We start from the raw sequence: 17,534 nt of genomic DNA, 5'->3' as shown, positions 1-17,534 counted from the left end.
TTAATTTATATGGTTCAATAACTTATTATTTTTAACATTTGATATAACGATAAAAATATATTCAATGTTTCAATAAAGTTTTGATATTTTTATATTATAAAATGCAAATAAAATATATTTTTTTAAAGAATAAAAAATCCATCGATAAAACAGAAATATTAGAAAATAGAATATAAAAATAATATATTGATTTGTAACTTCCGTTTTATTAAATTTTTATTTATCTTATTTCGTTTTTATATTAGCATGTATCACAATAAGCATTCTCGTCGAACATTGAGATACTAAAGATACTAAATCCGAACACTCGGACAGAGAAGATATAATCCATCTTAGAGGAGAACAGTATTGTTTACGTATAACGCATACTAGTTTCGAAGAGTAAACAATTCGAAACAAGATTTGTAGTTGTGAGCATTCGTACCTCATTTCCTTCTCCTTTACGATATCTCAATACTCAATGTCTCTTTGATAAATTCCAAAATACCTAATAAATTTATTAACATCTCAAATTCCGATTCCATTTTCAATCATTTTTTATTTCGTTGATATCGAAGTTATAATAGATATATATTTCAGAATGAAACATAACCTCCAAAAATTCGAACTTACTTTAATTCTATTATTCGAGATATAAATAAAAAAAAAGATATTATTTGGAGAAAAATTAATTCATTGATCATTCTCATATATATATATATCATGTTTCTGAACTTTGCTCTCATTTTCTTATTTGATAATAAAGAAGAGTATCGCTCGACAGAAGCAATTAGATGGAGAGAGTTGTGCGACACATGCTAAGGACAATTTTTCACAAGCAACGTAAGTGGCCAACCATACTTGGACATTCTCGCGGTTACATGGACTTTCGATACTTGTCAAAGCAAACAAACGTTCTCTTCATACTTTTTTCCTCGGTCTCGCATACACATTTGGTACGCGTATCGCATTTACGTACATATACACTTATATGAACATGTATACGTACATGATTGTTTCTTTGTGATAGTATTCGAAAATATTCCCACGTAAGAAAGATTTTTTCTTTTCTTTTTAGTTATTTTTGTTTCATATTCATTGTATAAAACATAAGAAGAGAAATAAATGAAAAAGAATATCTGATCGTAATTAAGAGAGGTTAGATTTTGTGTCTGATTACGTATATTTTATTGTCCTAGTATATAGATAAAATCTTTGTCAGAGATCTATGAATGTAGGCGTCCAGCACAAATTGATGAAACAATATGAAGTTTAATATCAAGATTTTGTTCCCTTCTATTCGAAATTAAATACATTGAGCGTGCGATATATCAATTATTATCCGATAGAAACTATAGTTTTCAAAGAACAATAAAATGATTAATTTCAATTTCTTTTTATATTTCTTATTGAAACAAAACTAAAGATATTTTTTTTCTTCTCTATTTTTATATATTTTTATCTTATTTATATAATGTTTCATGTATTAAACGAAAAAAAAAAATATAATATTTATACTCATTTGTTTACATGTATAAGGTATCTTTCGTACATGATTCCAGTGGTACAGCAAGATCTTCATGGTAACGTTTTGACAAGAAAGCAACGATCTCTTTACCGCTACCGAGAATAACCGAGTTCCTTAGGTACATACTGCGAAGTGTTTATATCGTCGATTCGAACTGCGGAGGTGTTCTGTACTTCGTCAACCGAAGAGTTTACAAAGCGGTACCGATTCACCTTCTTGTTTTTAACACCTACTAGCATAGCACGTGCCTCTTCTACTTTTTTTTTTTAAGTTTTACTTTATCTTCTAAAAAAAAAAATGTGTAATCTCACAATTAATATTATAATTATTAATTATTAATAATTATTAATAATTAATATTAATAATTATAATTTTATTTTTTTCTCTATAAGTTAAATAATGTATTCCTTCAACTTCCATTGGAATAATTATAGTGTGACAATTATTTTTTTATTTGTAGCATTTTCTATCAATATGCGATGTAATTATTCGCATGTAGTTAAATAAAATGATAATCTACTATTATTATAATCCTATCAATATTAGGTTACTCGTCCATTATAAGATATGATATTTATATCTGAATATCCTTTTTTTTTTGTTGAGCCTGAAATAAAACTTGTAGACAGAGCATAACAAGTATTTACCAATTCTATATTTTCATTCAAATACAACAATTTTTTTTTCATTTCTCGACAATGTTGCTTCCTTTATAATAAGAAATGACAACATATAATTTATTATATACAAGATCGACAATGTCATCGTTATAGAGTTATCATGTCGTCTAAACATCGAATCGTTGTCGGATAAAAATGCTTTTGAAAAATATCACAAATATTTAGTTTCCATTAGTCATCACACAACTGTTCGTTTATTTCATATCCAGCATAATGATTACAAACGAAATAATGAAACTGAATAAATACATATTATCAAGTATAATTAAAGCTTGTTCATTCATGATGTTTTAATGAAAATGAATACACGATATATCTCATCGTATGTGAAAACATATATGTATAACAATTATGAAAAGTAACAACCAAATAATGGCGCAATTAAATTGAAAAAAATTCAAAACTTACTATTACTACAATAATCCTTTTTCACGTCCTAACTAAGAAAAACATTTTTTGACAAATTAAAGATGAAGTAAAAATTTATTTCAACATATTTATTGAAGATTTTTAACAGTTTATTGAAAGGAATAGAAAATAATTGAATTATCGTGTATTCTATTTATTACTAGTGACTTTTTATACATTGCTAAGATAAGTAGTTTATACAAAAGTTTACAAGCATCTTAAACAGATCATTTTGCTTAGATCTATAGAGTAGAATATATTTAGACATAATACAACTTTCAACTGAGCGTTATTATATTACATTTTATTACATTTTTCATCAATTTATTAATAAAATTCTTGATATACTTTATTAACCTTGTTTTGCTACAAGATAATATCATTAATTAAATTGAATCTTCTTTTTTTTTAAATCTTTCATGATCAAGTTCACAATGATTGATGATTGAAAATTATATAATGAATTATATAAAATTGGAAATAAATTGAATTATATGAATTTATAACGATAAAAGAAATAAAATTTTTCAAAACATGAAGAAGAAACTATTAAATTGTGTGATCTTTAAATTATAAGAAATTCAACGAAGAATAAGATGTGGACAAATAATAAAGGGCCGATGTAAATTATTATGAAATAAGAAATCAGATACTTCTATTTACACGCATAATCTATACTCACAGACGCGTATTTACAAACGATCGCTTGTATTTTACAACAGACTTATCGACGTTTTCTTGTTTAAACAAAAACAATGATCTACCAATTTTGATTGTGAGAGAAGATTAAAAGATTCTACTCAATTTATATAATGAATTTATAATTGTTCAATGTAATAAATTAAAAGTAATTGAAAAATGTGAAAGATCTTCAAATAAAATGAATTTAAAAAAAGAGGGAAAAAACGAATGTGAAGACATAAAAAATTTATCTTTTTTTACTCTCTCATACTTGTGTCAAAAATATTTCAGTTAACACAATATCAGACTATTTTATTAACCCTGAAATACAATATACATCTTGGTAATTATTTATCATGCAAAAGATAAAGATTATTCAATAATAAATCTGAATTTATTGAAATTGATTCTTTTATTAATAAAATTTTTGTTTTGATCATTCAAATTCTATTTTTATTTATTTTTGCGATGAGAATACTTGTTATAAGAATTTCCAAATATAATGTTATCAGGATTATGTATTTAAATATAGTATTACAGGGTTAATATTCTATTTGTTTCAATTTTTCCACTAATTAATCTTATTTTATAATTATGTAAATAAATTAATTTTAGCTTATTATTATATAATATTTCGTTGATTGAAAAATGAAAAAATTTTTTTAAATATCTAATAAATAGCTAGGAAAAGTCAAGAATAATCGAAAATTGTTCTGAAATTTCCTGGCTCGCTACCAACTTTGATCTAACCTTACATTTGATTCGTTTCTTGATAATCACAGTAGAACAGAAGCCACTGCGTCAAAAATAGATAGAGATCAGTAATTTTATTGCATCTGGTTTGTAGGCGATTCCTGCTTCAATTCGAGGGCCCACATATGTTGCGGCCAACCAGTTCGTCCTTTGCTTTTCGATGATTCCTCGGTTCCTACACCTGTCTGGTGTAAATACGATTCATTCTGCAACGAAAAATTTCGAGATTTAATTAAAAAAAAAAATAATAAAATTTAATATACAAAACGAAATATTGTTTTATTATTAATTAATCTTTTATATTTTATTTTATTTATTTATTTACAAATTATACAAATATAACAATCGACGTTGTTATATTCATAAAATAAAAATGATTTACGTTTATAATCGCATTCTTTTTTATTTTATAATTATAATTTTTATAATTAAAAGCATAAGTTTGATTAATTATTTATTTATATGCATTAATATTTTATACAATTGTATACATAAATTTTATGATACTCCATTTTCACGTTTATTAGAAAAATTGTAGAAATGAACGACTTAATAAAATGTCAATGACCTTTCAAGATAAAGAAATCCTTCTTGGGTGGCGGAAAATCACAGGGGAAACCACAAAACCACTAGGGTGGTCCAAAATTGAAATTACAGAAACAATAAAAATCATCCAAATTATAATAGGCTGAAAAATTGAGGTTTATCGATGGAATGAATAGATTGTTAAAATTGAGATTTCATATTTCCAGTTTATTTATTTATTTTTTTTTTTTTTGATCATCAAATTTCCTTTTAATCGATTACCAGTGTTACACAAAAAAATGTTCAAAGATTTTTATATTATTGAATTTATATTAATATTGAAGAATTTTTTTAAAAACGAAAAATATGATTCATATCTTTTTTTTACAATTTTTCTTTCCCAATTTTATTTGACAGTTTTGATAATAATTAAATATATTTTTGGAAAGAAGATTATTAAATCTCGCATAATTTCAAAAATTTATTAATATTATGACAGATATTTCAATTATACTCGTCGCATGAGAATTAATGTCTCATCGTGTATCGATAAACTTACTCTGTCACAACACGGAAGACAAATAGGTTATATGATTAATCAAGAACACTCGTTCCGACGGCACGTGAACACGATGAGATTTCTCTTCTTCGTCTCTTTTTCTTCTAAGACCTACGGGATACGATGACCAGTTCTCAACGTTAAGTTCTTAAGCGTCGACGAACAAGACCCAATTAAAGAGGACAGTGTTTATTTAAAGGCAATGCGTATGAAAGTGTTCCGGAAGATTCAACGAAAAGTAAACAAAAGAGGGCACAAATTCGTTACTGAAGTGCACTCTAGTGATTTTCGTTTCATTGTATGTACTAGAATATTGCGTTTCTTGAAGTTTCGAGATTAAATATGATTGTTTTACTAATTATTAGATTTTTTAAAGAAATTGATTATCAATACTTATTCTTTTGAAATATACATATAAAATATAATTATCTTTTTCATTAGTACTTCATAATAGAAAATTTTGCTAACAATTTGAAATCTTGATAATTGACGATATAATTTTATTACACAATTGGGTGATACACAATTTCAAAACCTGTCTCAACTTGTCTCGACCTGTTTCGATCTGTCTATCCATGTCTTCATTATCGTGCAATTTGATATATTCCTATATACGATAATATTTATATTAGGAATTGCTTCGTATATCGGCCATGCAGATTTCATCTTGTCTAATGGAATATTCTTATAAACAGGATGACGAAATTTATTAATGTTTCAAGTTTCAATCAGATCGATGATTTAAAGATTCTCGTCTTGTTAATTATTGTTACTATAATCTTTCTTATTCTTTCAATAACCAATTAATTATTTAATAATACTTTGGATATATTATAAATATGATGGCAAAAACAGTCATGTGTAAATAGTATATTCGAAATTTTTAAAAGACAAAGATTTATAAATAAATCGACAATCGACACTGTAGCAATAATAAAAGAAAGAAAGACAAATATAACAAAACTAACCTGATTTGCTTGAACCGTCTTGTTCCTCCTGCCATTGGACAATATCTCGGCGCGAAAAGTTTGCGGTTCCTCTCCCTCGTCACTCTCCAATACCGCCATCAAGTATCCAATATACGAAGCTGCTAGTCTCAACGTCTTAATTTTCGATAACTTCGTATCTGCCGGTACATTCGGTATACAATCACGAAGGTCGGCAAACGCGTTATTTATGCTCTGTGTTCGTCTTCTTTCTTTCTTGTTCGCCGTGTTTCTTCTTTTAGGCCTGACAACTACGCCACCGTCTCTGACTCCTTGTCTAAGATGTTGTTGAAGCGAGCCATCGACTTGGTTTATCGAGGAGACCGTGGAATAATCGTTATCTCTTCTATGATTTTGTTGATGATGATTATGATGATGATGGTGAAAATGGTGATGAGGGACGTCTTGTTGGGGTGGATAAGTTAGATTGGAATAGTGTTGGTTCATCGAAGTTTGCGGGTATTGTTGTAGTGGGGAGTAACTCGGTTCCTGGACACCAATCTCTTCGATCAAGGGAGGTGTTGAGGCGGTGGGACTTCCTGCGCCAGAACTACCCCCAGAAATCCCGGAATCCGCGCCCCAGTACGTCGATTGGCTATCCGCATCTGGCATGTTCAACGGACCTGCGATAGAAGAATGGAGAATTGTATAGAATGGCGAATAACATTTTTTTTTTCGTATTATTGAATTTTCTTGTTGTTTTCTTTGTTTCTTTCCTCTTTTCTAAGAAAGAATAAATTGATATCAGAAAAATGGAAAATTTTATTAAATAATTAAAATTCTTTCTTTGAATCATTTTATGCAAAAAAATATTCTTCTAGGATAAAATATCTCTCTCAGTTCGATAAAAAAATAAACCTAATTTTTTTATTATAATATAATATTCATATTTCGTTACTTAAACTTGACAACTCCGAATTATACATGAAAAATGTTATAAAGAATTTTATATCGCCAAAATTTGTAATATTTAACATGGAAAAAATTTTTATATCCATTTTTTTATATTTATGGAATACGTACAATGGAACTTACCATACGGTAATTGTGTAACATAATTATAGGGTTGATGCCATTGCGGATAGTAATCCGGCTGCGCCTCGTAGCTTCCCAACATCATATTATATTCCTTCTACTTTTTTCACTTTTTTTTCTTGCAGCACTGTTTCAAATATGTCCACAACAAAATTCAATCCTTTTTTTAAAAAGTTTCAATTTCCGTTCAATAAGAACAGATCCTTCTTAGGTCATCACAGGCTCGTGTCGAGAAAATTGAAGAAAATTTCGATAGAGAAAATTCTTGATTAATGATAATTTTTCTTCAAATGTCTTCGCTCCTTTACCTCGTCATCATAGATATTATAAATTCCAAACTGCGTAATAGATCATGATAATATCTCTGACAATGAACATGGTAACGATGATAAATTTGATGATTGTGCAAAAATAGGCGTGCAACGATTTCTAGACAACAAGTCGTAGTGACGAAGTAAAAAAAATATCTTCTAAATTAATTGTAACTCCACAAAATATACTCCGTAAAATAATCGATATAACAAAAGTATTCTAAATATAATGCAATATATTCACGAATATTAATATTGATCCGATTAAATCGTGATTTCACCACAATTCGATCCCAATTTTCTCACAAATCTTCTCACAATTCCGAAGGGGGCGCTTTCCTCACCAAAAATTCACAAAACTTCGATAGCTTGAACAATGGCAGATTCTCTTCACAAGTAGAATCACAGAGGCACCGCGAAAAAACGAAAGTGAAAAATATTTCCGGAGCACGAAACACGAGGGGTGTTGTGTACCGCGCCCTCGTGATCGATGCGTTTCGAGATGCGGTCCAAATGCCACTGAGAAAAGAAAGCCGATTTCGGAGATCACCTCTAGTGGTTGGGTGATTCTGTTTGGTACTCGAGCACGCCGCTGGTGGGTGTAGACGCAGGCTCCAGGAGAGGAGAACGTTAAAGCTCGTGGAAGCTCGACGAGTCGGAATCGAAGGGCGGAGTCCAGGCTGGTCTACGCCCATGCGGCGTACCTCGTTCGATTCAATTAGGAAATTGAACAGGGGAATTGGCCAAAACCGGGGGGATATGATTTAGCTAAGGAAGAGGAGAGGATCCACTGTGTATCATGATGTGAAATATATTAGTCACGCGATAAGTAATTTTTTTTACTTCGTTTCTTCTCGATTCTCTTTCCTCGTTGGCCGATGACCGAAGAATCGAGGTAACAGTTTTTTTCAGACGATAAATTTTTGTTACAAAGAATTATTATTGTATAAAAATTAGCATGAAAATTATGTAATGAATATCTAAATATAATAAAATGAAAATTATCGTAATTAAAATATTGTTAATATCAATTCCATTTGCTCGAACGGATTTTAATTTGCAATTATTTGTTAAAGATCAAAAAAAAAAAAAAATGGGCGTCCAAGTGAAATCTTCACGAACATACCTTGTATCTATAATTAAACGTCAGAGAAAATTGGACATATCCGTCTTCGATAAATATATTTCCACGAATTTCATCCAAGTACATTCTATTTTAAAATTAAATTTCGGTGATAGACTTTTAATTTTAAGTGCCGTAACAGAGGGAGGGGGAGTGCTCGAGTGGTTTTTGATAAAAGTCGTCGTAATTAGTGGCAAAAAGGACTGAAAATAGTATCGGTCAGCGCACGATTCTGTTCTATGGCTTGGCGCTACTTTAAGTAGCCTTATCTGTCTTTTTCCCAGGGCTGACTCTTCTTCGGATGGCAAAAAGCCCCCTCTGTCAGCGTGCGTTACCGTCAACGCGTCATCGCTCCACTTTTTTACCGACCTTTACTCGCGCGACTCAATGTCGAGCAAATTAACATTCTTATCTGTGATTGAGAACCGCGGCCGATGTTATCTTCGGGATTAAAAGTGGACTTAACCTCACTTCGAGGGCGATGCCTCGATTATTTTGATCGAAAGAAACGCGAAAACGAACTTGGACAATTAAATTTCCTAACCTATCTTTACCATTGGAGCCATTGGAATCATTGGAACTATGTATAAGGTAAAAATTTTGATAGATAAAAATAAATAAATAAATAAATAAATAAATAATAACGCGTATATTTCTGTATCTGGTTGGTATTTTGCCGAGGAAGATTGTGAATTATGTTTTTTTCGATAAATTTCACGGATGATGAGCGGTTCAAAGTGAAGTTTACGTCGATAAAGATGATTTAAAGGCGATTTTCCGGGAAGATCTTTTTCGGTAGCGTGCACCCTTTGCTGCTGTGCGTGCAAGTCAAAGGATTCGAGGCAATTCGGGACAAGGAGAATCTTCCGTCGGTGTTTCTTGAAATATGATACCGTTCGAATTTTTATTAACCCAGATCAAGGATTGCGTCCCTTCGACAACGAGTTACTGTGAATATCGGTCTGAAACGAACAAAAAGGGTTTGTTTATTATTCCGGACAGCAAAGAATAACCCTTTTCTTCAATGACCACTCGTTATTTTTTGATCGAAGGTACTCGTCTTTCTTCTTTCGTTACACTTTTTAATACAATACAAAATAATTTCATATTAATTTTTAAACAACACATAATATTTATTATTATACATTCGATATAATACGATCGTTATATAAAATCAATTTCATCTAACAATATATGAAGTTTGTAACTAGATCTAGTTGTAACTAGAATATTTTTATTTATTATTCTTACTTTTTTTCGAATGTGTAATTTGTTGTACTTTCCACGATATAATGATAAATCTATAAACTCCATACGATTTCCATACATATATTTGACAATAACTATAATTGTACATATTTAATGTATTAATTAATACGATCAATTTTCTTGTAACACAGCATAATATGAATGAGTTTTATTATAGGAAAGTTATATCTGATATTTAGAATATTCTTAAAAAAAAAAAAAGATCATAAAAAAGAAAAGCAAGGGATATCCTTTCGTGCTATGGCTCATTCATGGTTTAAAGGGCTACCGGATTTTCATGAATGAACTCGGCGAGCGGACGTAGTAAGAGGAAGAAGCAACCGGTCTTCACGACCGTCTACCAGTTTATGATATACAGAGGACACGTGCACGCGATCTCAATGTTTATGTTTTCAATTTGTGACACCGGAACGGTTCCGAAATCCGGCACGATCCTAGACCTCTTTAGAGAAAAGTCGTTCCGACCTAATGATACCAACTAATTTGTATCCATTTTTGATCCTTCGTCGTCTCGATACAGATTTTTATCTCTCTCCGTATTCTGAGAATATTGAAAATTCGATCGGTGATAAATAATTTGAAGAAAATTTGAAGATCGAACAATTCGACAATTTCAATAAGAAGAGAAAGATTCGTTAATTTCCTTTTTGAAAGTAAAAATTGGAAGTTAAAAAAATCCAAAATTTGAAAATTCGGAAAAAAATTTGGATAAATCTTAAATTTCGAAGATTCGAAAATTGGAAAAATATTATTTTCTTTCTTTATGTTCTCATATTTATAACGAATGTGAGTTTTTACAAGTTTTTCTTGGAATATCGAGTTGAAATATGTAGATTAATCGAGATTGGTATGTATAATAAAGAATGCAACAGATACATTCAAAAGTCTGTATAAATCAGTTTGGATCAATAAACACGACGTTCGAGTTTAGTAAGAATTAATTTTGAAAAAAATTTGCTGAGTAATTTCATGAAAAAATAAAATTGTGTCTTTTTTCCTTTATATGTATATATGATGTTAACACTAATAGATATAAAATATATAAAATATGTGTATTCATTATTTTGAAATCGAAATTACAAATACTTTATTTGCATCGTCCATTTCCAACAATAATAATAGGTATAAATTAATCGATAAATCAATTATTCACCAATATTTATTCAAGCTTTCGTAAATATCCGCATAATTATTTAATTGGTCATCCAATCAGAAACCATTACTGAGATGCAAGATTAATGCCTTTATTTTCGATTTTCTGAGGCTGACTCGCAACACTCGATGGATCGTCTGTCTTTATCCTTTCTATAGGAACTCCATTAATACTCGGTAACGCAATAAACTATATTTAGGGGGCGGCATGGCGTACACGTAGTATGATTTGATATCTCCTGAAACGCCACATGGCCCCTCTGAATTTCTCTTTTCCTCTCCGCTACTGCTGACTTAATCTCACTCTTTCTCCTTCCTTTTTTCCATCTTTCCTCTTCCTCTACCTCTCCTTCTGTTACCTCTTCTGTTTTCTTCTTTTTTCATCTACTGGTGGAACTTCACCATTTATATAGCCGTGTAACTTCTGCTCTCTTCTTTGAGAGATTAACTTTTAATGATTATCGATCTTTTTATAAATTTCTCTAAAATTTTTTTTACTTTCTTCTTTTTTTTTCGCTTCGAATCGATTTGCTTCGAAAGATCTTCCTAATTGCACACGAGTGGATTAAGTTGTAAGATGATAAAAATTTCTTTGATGATAAAAATAAAATTTCGAAATTTTTATATTTAAATTATTATTATGTCTTTTGTTGGGAGAGTTCAAATTGTTGAATTATGGAAAACAATAAAAAGCAACAAAAAATTAAAGAAAATAAAAATTAAAAGAAATGTATACAAGCTAAAAGAACAATTGAAGGATTTTTTTTTTAAAGCAATCGGAAATTTGAATGATCATGTTGGAAAGTTGCACGAGAAATCCGAGAACTTAGAGAAAAATGAAGAAAGATGGGAAAAGGAACCACGTGTCATCGCGAGAAAAATAAATAAATTCCGGTTGCTGCGTTACCGACAGAGCGCAGAACACCATGGTTCAACTCTTTGTTTACGTCTGCTGACGTTTTCCGAAAAAATAACCTACTTAACGACGGAAATAATAATTAGTGAGCGAATCAACCCAGAAACCCACGAGACTGGCACGCGTTTCACGCAAATTAAAATTGTTTATCCTTTAAATAGGTCACTAGTTGTAATAATATCAAAATATGAGATTTGATTTAATTTAATTGTTATTACTATCGAATAAATGTAAAATTGATGATTTAACAATACATATATACATATATAAACTTAATAATGAAATAAAGTTGAAGTTTTGTAAACGCAATAGTACAGAAACGATATTAATAATAAAATATTTTACGATTTTAAAATAACTCGAGTAAGAATACGTCAAGAAACGACTGCACACACAAACACACATATATATATATAGTGCATATGCTTTTTCTCATACGTATAACCCATCTTCAATTCTTAACCTTTAAAACCAGTCACTAGTCACCGTTATCTTAACTTACCATACATGATATTCCTAATCGACATTCCACCTTTCGATTTTCGTTATCGCCGGAAGTCACTTAGCTGCAATATATATCTATTTAAGAAATAATCGCGACAACTCCACTCGGAGGATAAAAAAAGGGAGCGTGCGTCGCATGGCGGAGAAGTGGGAGAAAGCAGCTTCCAACCACGGACTGGAAGGGTCTCGTATTAGCCCCTTGGCCGTCCAATTCGATGCCTGCTGCTTGGCTCGAGGGTGTAAAAGTGGCAAAGGGACACACGCATCGCATCAAAACGCCGGCAGCTTTTGCGCTGCTGGAACGCAATCCAGAACACCTTTTAATCATTTTCTAATCTATCCTCGTTTGTGGGAAACCGCAGCGCGCATCACCTACATATATGAATGCACATGTGAATCATTGACTTATACATTTTTTTTCTTATTTCTGTAAATATATAAAGAACAAATTGAAAAATTTCATTTGATTCGTGAATATACAGAATTTGCCATTATTTTGCTAATGTGAGTTTAATATTTATTGAAATTTTTTTATAGTGTTTTCTAGTTTCTTTTTTTTTAGTTTTCTTTTAGTTTAGTATTTTTTTTTTTACAGGTTATCTTACATGCATAAATAAAATTATGATGGAAGTCCATAGTAGACATTGATATATTTATATCACGATTAATGCAATGTAAACAATTGAAAACGATTAAAAACAACTGAAAATTGATCCGATTGAAAAATTATTCCTGAAAAGCGTGGTTCTCAGGGAAGAAGCGGTGGTAATCGACCGCCTGGCATCAAAGGGAAGAAATTAGTCGTCCTTAGAAGTGGTCGATCGCGCGGCGTCTGCCTTTGACAACGTCTCAACGTCTGTCAAGAAGTTTCTGCGACCAGACTAGCAGTCAACCACTTGACCAATTGCTTTCTCCACTATCTATTAGGAAAAAAAAAAAACTAGAATAAAAAAAGAGAATATATGGAAAAAAAGGAATTAATGGGGGAAAAAATAGAGAGTAAGCGCCAAGAAAAAATCGTTTCGGAAGAGAATTTTCAAGCAACAAATATACAACAGTCGCAACATTTCACTTAAAAAGATCGATATTCTACATATCTTGCCGATAAGTAATAACAAATTATTAAGCGTGGATACTATGTCTGGTAACAATCGAGTATATAAGGCCAGATGCCTTCCGTTATCATTAATAATTTATTACATTTTTTTTTTCTTCTCGATATTTTTCTAACTCTGTCATATATAGGTTTACGAGCATGACTCATTCAATTAACATTCTTCGATAATGTAGTTTTTAATCCGTATACCATTTAATGACTCATACTCGTGTAATAAGTATATTATTTAATTAGAAAATATTATAGGTATTATCGAGTATTTGTATTTATGCAAACCGTCATTTTTTAACCATTTACCGTTAATTTTTATTTATTTAAATATTAATTGATGAAATCAACATGATGCAGAAACATATGTGAACGTAGAACAGGAAAACAGGTGCCAGTTTACTCAATATTTATATGATAGGTTGTCTCTTGGGATTGCTACCGTTTAGAATGAATCCCTTTGGCGGCAGGGGATATTCCAGGTCATTATTCTAATTTTACAGTCAAAATAGTGAAAAAAACCTCGGTTAATCTTGCTACACAGGAAATTGGTGGTTACAATTACAATTTGAAAAAAAATCAAATTTGAAAAATAAAAGTTAAATTTAAAGAAAGCAGAAGTTTCAAAATGCAAAAGTTTAAAAATAATAATAATTTCATTTATATATTTTAATAAGCAAAAGATATTTATATATTTTTTTTATTTCTTTTTTTATTAATACATTACCGTAAAGAAATAAATATAGTAATAAATATTTTATTACTTTAAATGATATTTCGATTATCTTGTATCTTGACAACAAAAACGGCGTCGTTTGATGTCGAGCACGCCATTTTGGTAGTAATGGGTAAAGAGTCGAAAAGAACCGCTGAACCGGGAGGATAAAAAAGTTTGTCAAGAAGGGAAAGAAGTCACTGGTTACGCCCTCATCTCGAATTTCTCGCGATGAGATCGCCAATAGTAGTGGGCGTCAATCGGTAGGCTCTCTTACACGAAATTCGATATACATCTTTCTCCCACCGACTGTGTGTGTGTGTGTGTGTATGCTTAGCGAAGTTTCATCCAAAATCTTTTATCACTCATTAATTTTTTTATTATCTATTCCTTACTCTTCAACATACATACGTTAGAAATCTGTTAATCAATTTAGGATTGAAATTTATTTTAGGATAGCAATTAAAAATAAACAATAATTAAGAATAGAATAGGTTAGAAATTTATATGTATAAAAAAAAAAAGTATCGAATAACGGATATATTTTTTTATACCATTTCTAGAGTGATGTAAAAGGCTGACCTTGAAATTTGTTTGGCGCCAGTCTCTTATTGCAGATCTTTTCCTAGAAAATTTACGAGCTTTCCTCGGTTTTCGTATATGCCAACGAGAAAGAAGAGACTCCATCGTTGATGTAGGTAACCGAAAAGCTTCGTTCCTCATGTGCAACCACTTGAACTTTTTATACGTGTCTCTTTGTATTTCACACTCCAATCTTCGATTCATCTTCCTTCTTATTTCATTTTCTTTCACCTTCTGCGAATCTTTTGACATCCTATAAAGATCCCTTTGCAAAATAAATATTTTATTTGAATTTTGTTTTAAAATGATTTAAAAAAAATTATTGAATTGTGATATAATTTTGTCTATAACAAAATATTTAAATAAAACACTACAAAAATCCATTACAAAGTTATTTTGTAATGTATTTTATATTGTAAAATTTAAATTTTTGTGAATAAAAATATGATATATGATTTTTACTTTCTTCGATAACATATGTTATTTTTTTTATCATTTATTGACATTATCTTTCTTGTTTTTTATTTTTTTTATTTTTATTTATTACATTACACAAAAAGATTCCAAAAATTGTTCAAAAGAAAATTTTCCACGTGTGTGCCAGATCCTTATTTCCTCCATATTTAAGAAAGACGCGGTAACCGATTACGAAAGCAAGACGAATCTATTGTATTCTAACTTTGGACACAGATGCAGTCTCGTGAGCACAGTATTGTGCGTCCCTAGCTTCGGATTACATTTTATTGAGGCACTTGTCTTTCCTCGATGGCGCGTGACACAGGTTAAGTTGTCTTTTGAAGGAGACAGTTTTCTTTCATTTTTTTGGTTTCCTTAGCTCGTCGAGGGAGGTCGGCGCCAGTCTCATTGCGGGATTCTGTCGATATCACAGAAAAAGGACACAGTTTCTTTAAATGTGCGTATTGGTATCCGGGAAATTGGAGAATGTGCACAATGTGTAAAAGGTCAGTCTGGAATTCGATTTGGTGTCGTCTTTGAAATACAAACCAACGGAAGTTGGATATATGTAATTTTTATGGCAGACTGAAAAATTTTTTAAATGCAAAAAAAATTTACACTTTCTAAATTTATTATCTTATTAAAAAATATCTTAAAAATTCGAACGAATAATACTATCGAATGATACTTAATTTCATTATATATATATATATATATATATATATATATATCATTAATAAAATAATATGCTCATAAATGTATATATTATAAATCTTAGACAATGATTCCTTCAAACATCTGTTTCCATATCATTCCAAAAATGATCTAAATCACTTTCCACATCACTCTCTCGAAAATCCTCGGTAAATACAACAATTGTGCGCTTTTGAATTGCTTTTCTTACTTTACCAATTCATTGTGCATGTTAATAAAGCGTAAAAAAAAAACAGACGAACGCTAAACATGGAAACTACTATTGACCAGGATATAAATAACATTCGCGAGAAGAATGGAAGACACAAATGTTTTTCTGTTGCGAGTGTTCATTGCGGAAAAATGGTGGGTTCTCGCAGATGTCGACCACATTGATGACGACCTGGAACTGAAATTCGCTCCCTGTTTTCTTCGCTGCGGGACGTCTACTATTTCCACAGACTGCGACAACCTAACCCCAATTTACGCAATCACCACTTGCCATTCACTCCTCCGCAATAACTAAATGCATTTCTTTCCGAGTGATGGCACTATTAGCAATTGAAAGCGATACTTTTGCTAAAGATGGTTCTATTACTGATGAAATGTGTTCATAAAGTTATTAATAAAAATTTTTGATCTATCCACATCCAATCCACAGCAAGAATGTTAGAATTATCTACATTTTCTATAAATTTAATTATTATTATTATTATTATTATTATTATATATTATTATTAATTATTATTTTTATTACATAGATCATTTACAATTGGAATTTTAAAAATTATAAGTTAATATTTATTAATAATAAGTATTTATTTATTATAATAATAAAAATAGAAAAAAATTTTACAAATATATCTTACAAGATATAAACTGTAAAATAAAAGATTTGTGCAAATCTATAATCTAAAACTACTTAATATATTGCAAAAAAAAAATCAAAGAAAAAATCTATAAAAGTAAATAATATAATTCTTATAAAAGCTAAATAATTTTTTCAATTTAAGGACTTTCTTTTTGAATTATAATAGTTGATATATATATATAATAGTGAGATTTCTTTAATTGCTTGCCCAAGTTGTTAATCGTTCAGAAAGCACGAGGATCCTTTTTTAAATACTTGACCGAAGTGTTCATGAAAATGCAGGATCTGTTTTCCCACGAAAGGGCGAACGTCCCAAGGGTGTTTTAAGCACGTGTTGCAACTGCACTTGCAACCCTTAAAATGTACTTAGTTAATGATGTCATCAAATTCCCACATATTCACTATTGTCTATTTTTTAATCTAATAAATCATTCATATAATTCTCCTGATATTTTTTATTTAATTTCTATTTTCGATCTTCTACTAGATAAAATGACATCCTTATTTTTATAATAAATTATAATTCTTTCTTTATTTGTCTTTTTCAGATAATTTTATTATTTTATATATTTATTATTTATAATTTATATTTTTTTAACAATTTTTTTCAATAACATTATATTATAAAAATTATTTAGATAAAATTCTCTATTTTTTTTGTACAATATAAATGGTAATTTTTGTATAAAAAAAAAAATAGAGA

General features: G+C 30.0%; 1 protein-coding gene and 1 long non-coding RNA gene across 3 annotated transcripts; one reads left to right on the top strand and one right to left on the bottom strand.

Moving 5' to 3' along the window:
• The first annotated feature begins 156 nt into the window (after nucleotides 1–156).
• On the top strand, nucleotides 157–4,254 carry LOC102654924. Its single transcript, XR_003304961.1, has 3 exons — nucleotides 157–822; nucleotides 1,542–1,707; nucleotides 4,124–4,254. It is a non-coding gene; the product is annotated as an uncharacterized LOC102654924 (long non-coding RNA).
• Nucleotides 2,353–8,312, bottom strand: LOC100576222 (heart- and neural crest derivatives-expressed protein 1). 2 transcript variants are annotated; one of them, XR_001703442.2, is made up of 4 exons: nucleotides 7,135–8,312; nucleotides 6,082–6,722; nucleotides 5,114–5,720; nucleotides 4,026–4,235 (listed from the first exon to the last, which is right to left on the bottom strand). XR_001703442.2 is itself a non-coding variant. In XM_003250061.4 (3 exons), the coding sequence occupies exons 1-3, from the start codon at nucleotides 7,217–7,219 to the stop codon at nucleotides 4,104–4,106; spliced, it is 858 nt and encodes a 285-aa protein (XP_003250109.1). In that variant the 5' UTR covers nucleotides 7,220–8,021; the 3' UTR covers nucleotides 2,353–4,103. The 2 variants fall into 2 exon arrangements, 1 of the variants encoding a protein (XP_003250109.1); XM_003250061.4 differs by lacking the exon at nucleotides 5,114–5,720 and having other exon boundaries at nucleotides 2,353–4,235; nucleotides 7,135–8,021.
• Between the last annotated feature and the right edge of the window lie 9,222 nt (nucleotides 8,313–17,534).

Source organism: Apis mellifera, linkage group LG6 (assembly GCF_003254395.2).
Source record: "Apis mellifera strain DH4 linkage group LG6, Amel_HAv3.1, whole genome shotgun sequence".
NCBI classification, from domain to species: Eukaryota; Metazoa; Arthropoda; class Insecta; order Hymenoptera; family Apidae; genus Apis; species Apis mellifera.
Note: the sequence above shows the minus strand (reverse complement) of the source record. Positions and strands in the feature narration are given on the sequence as shown.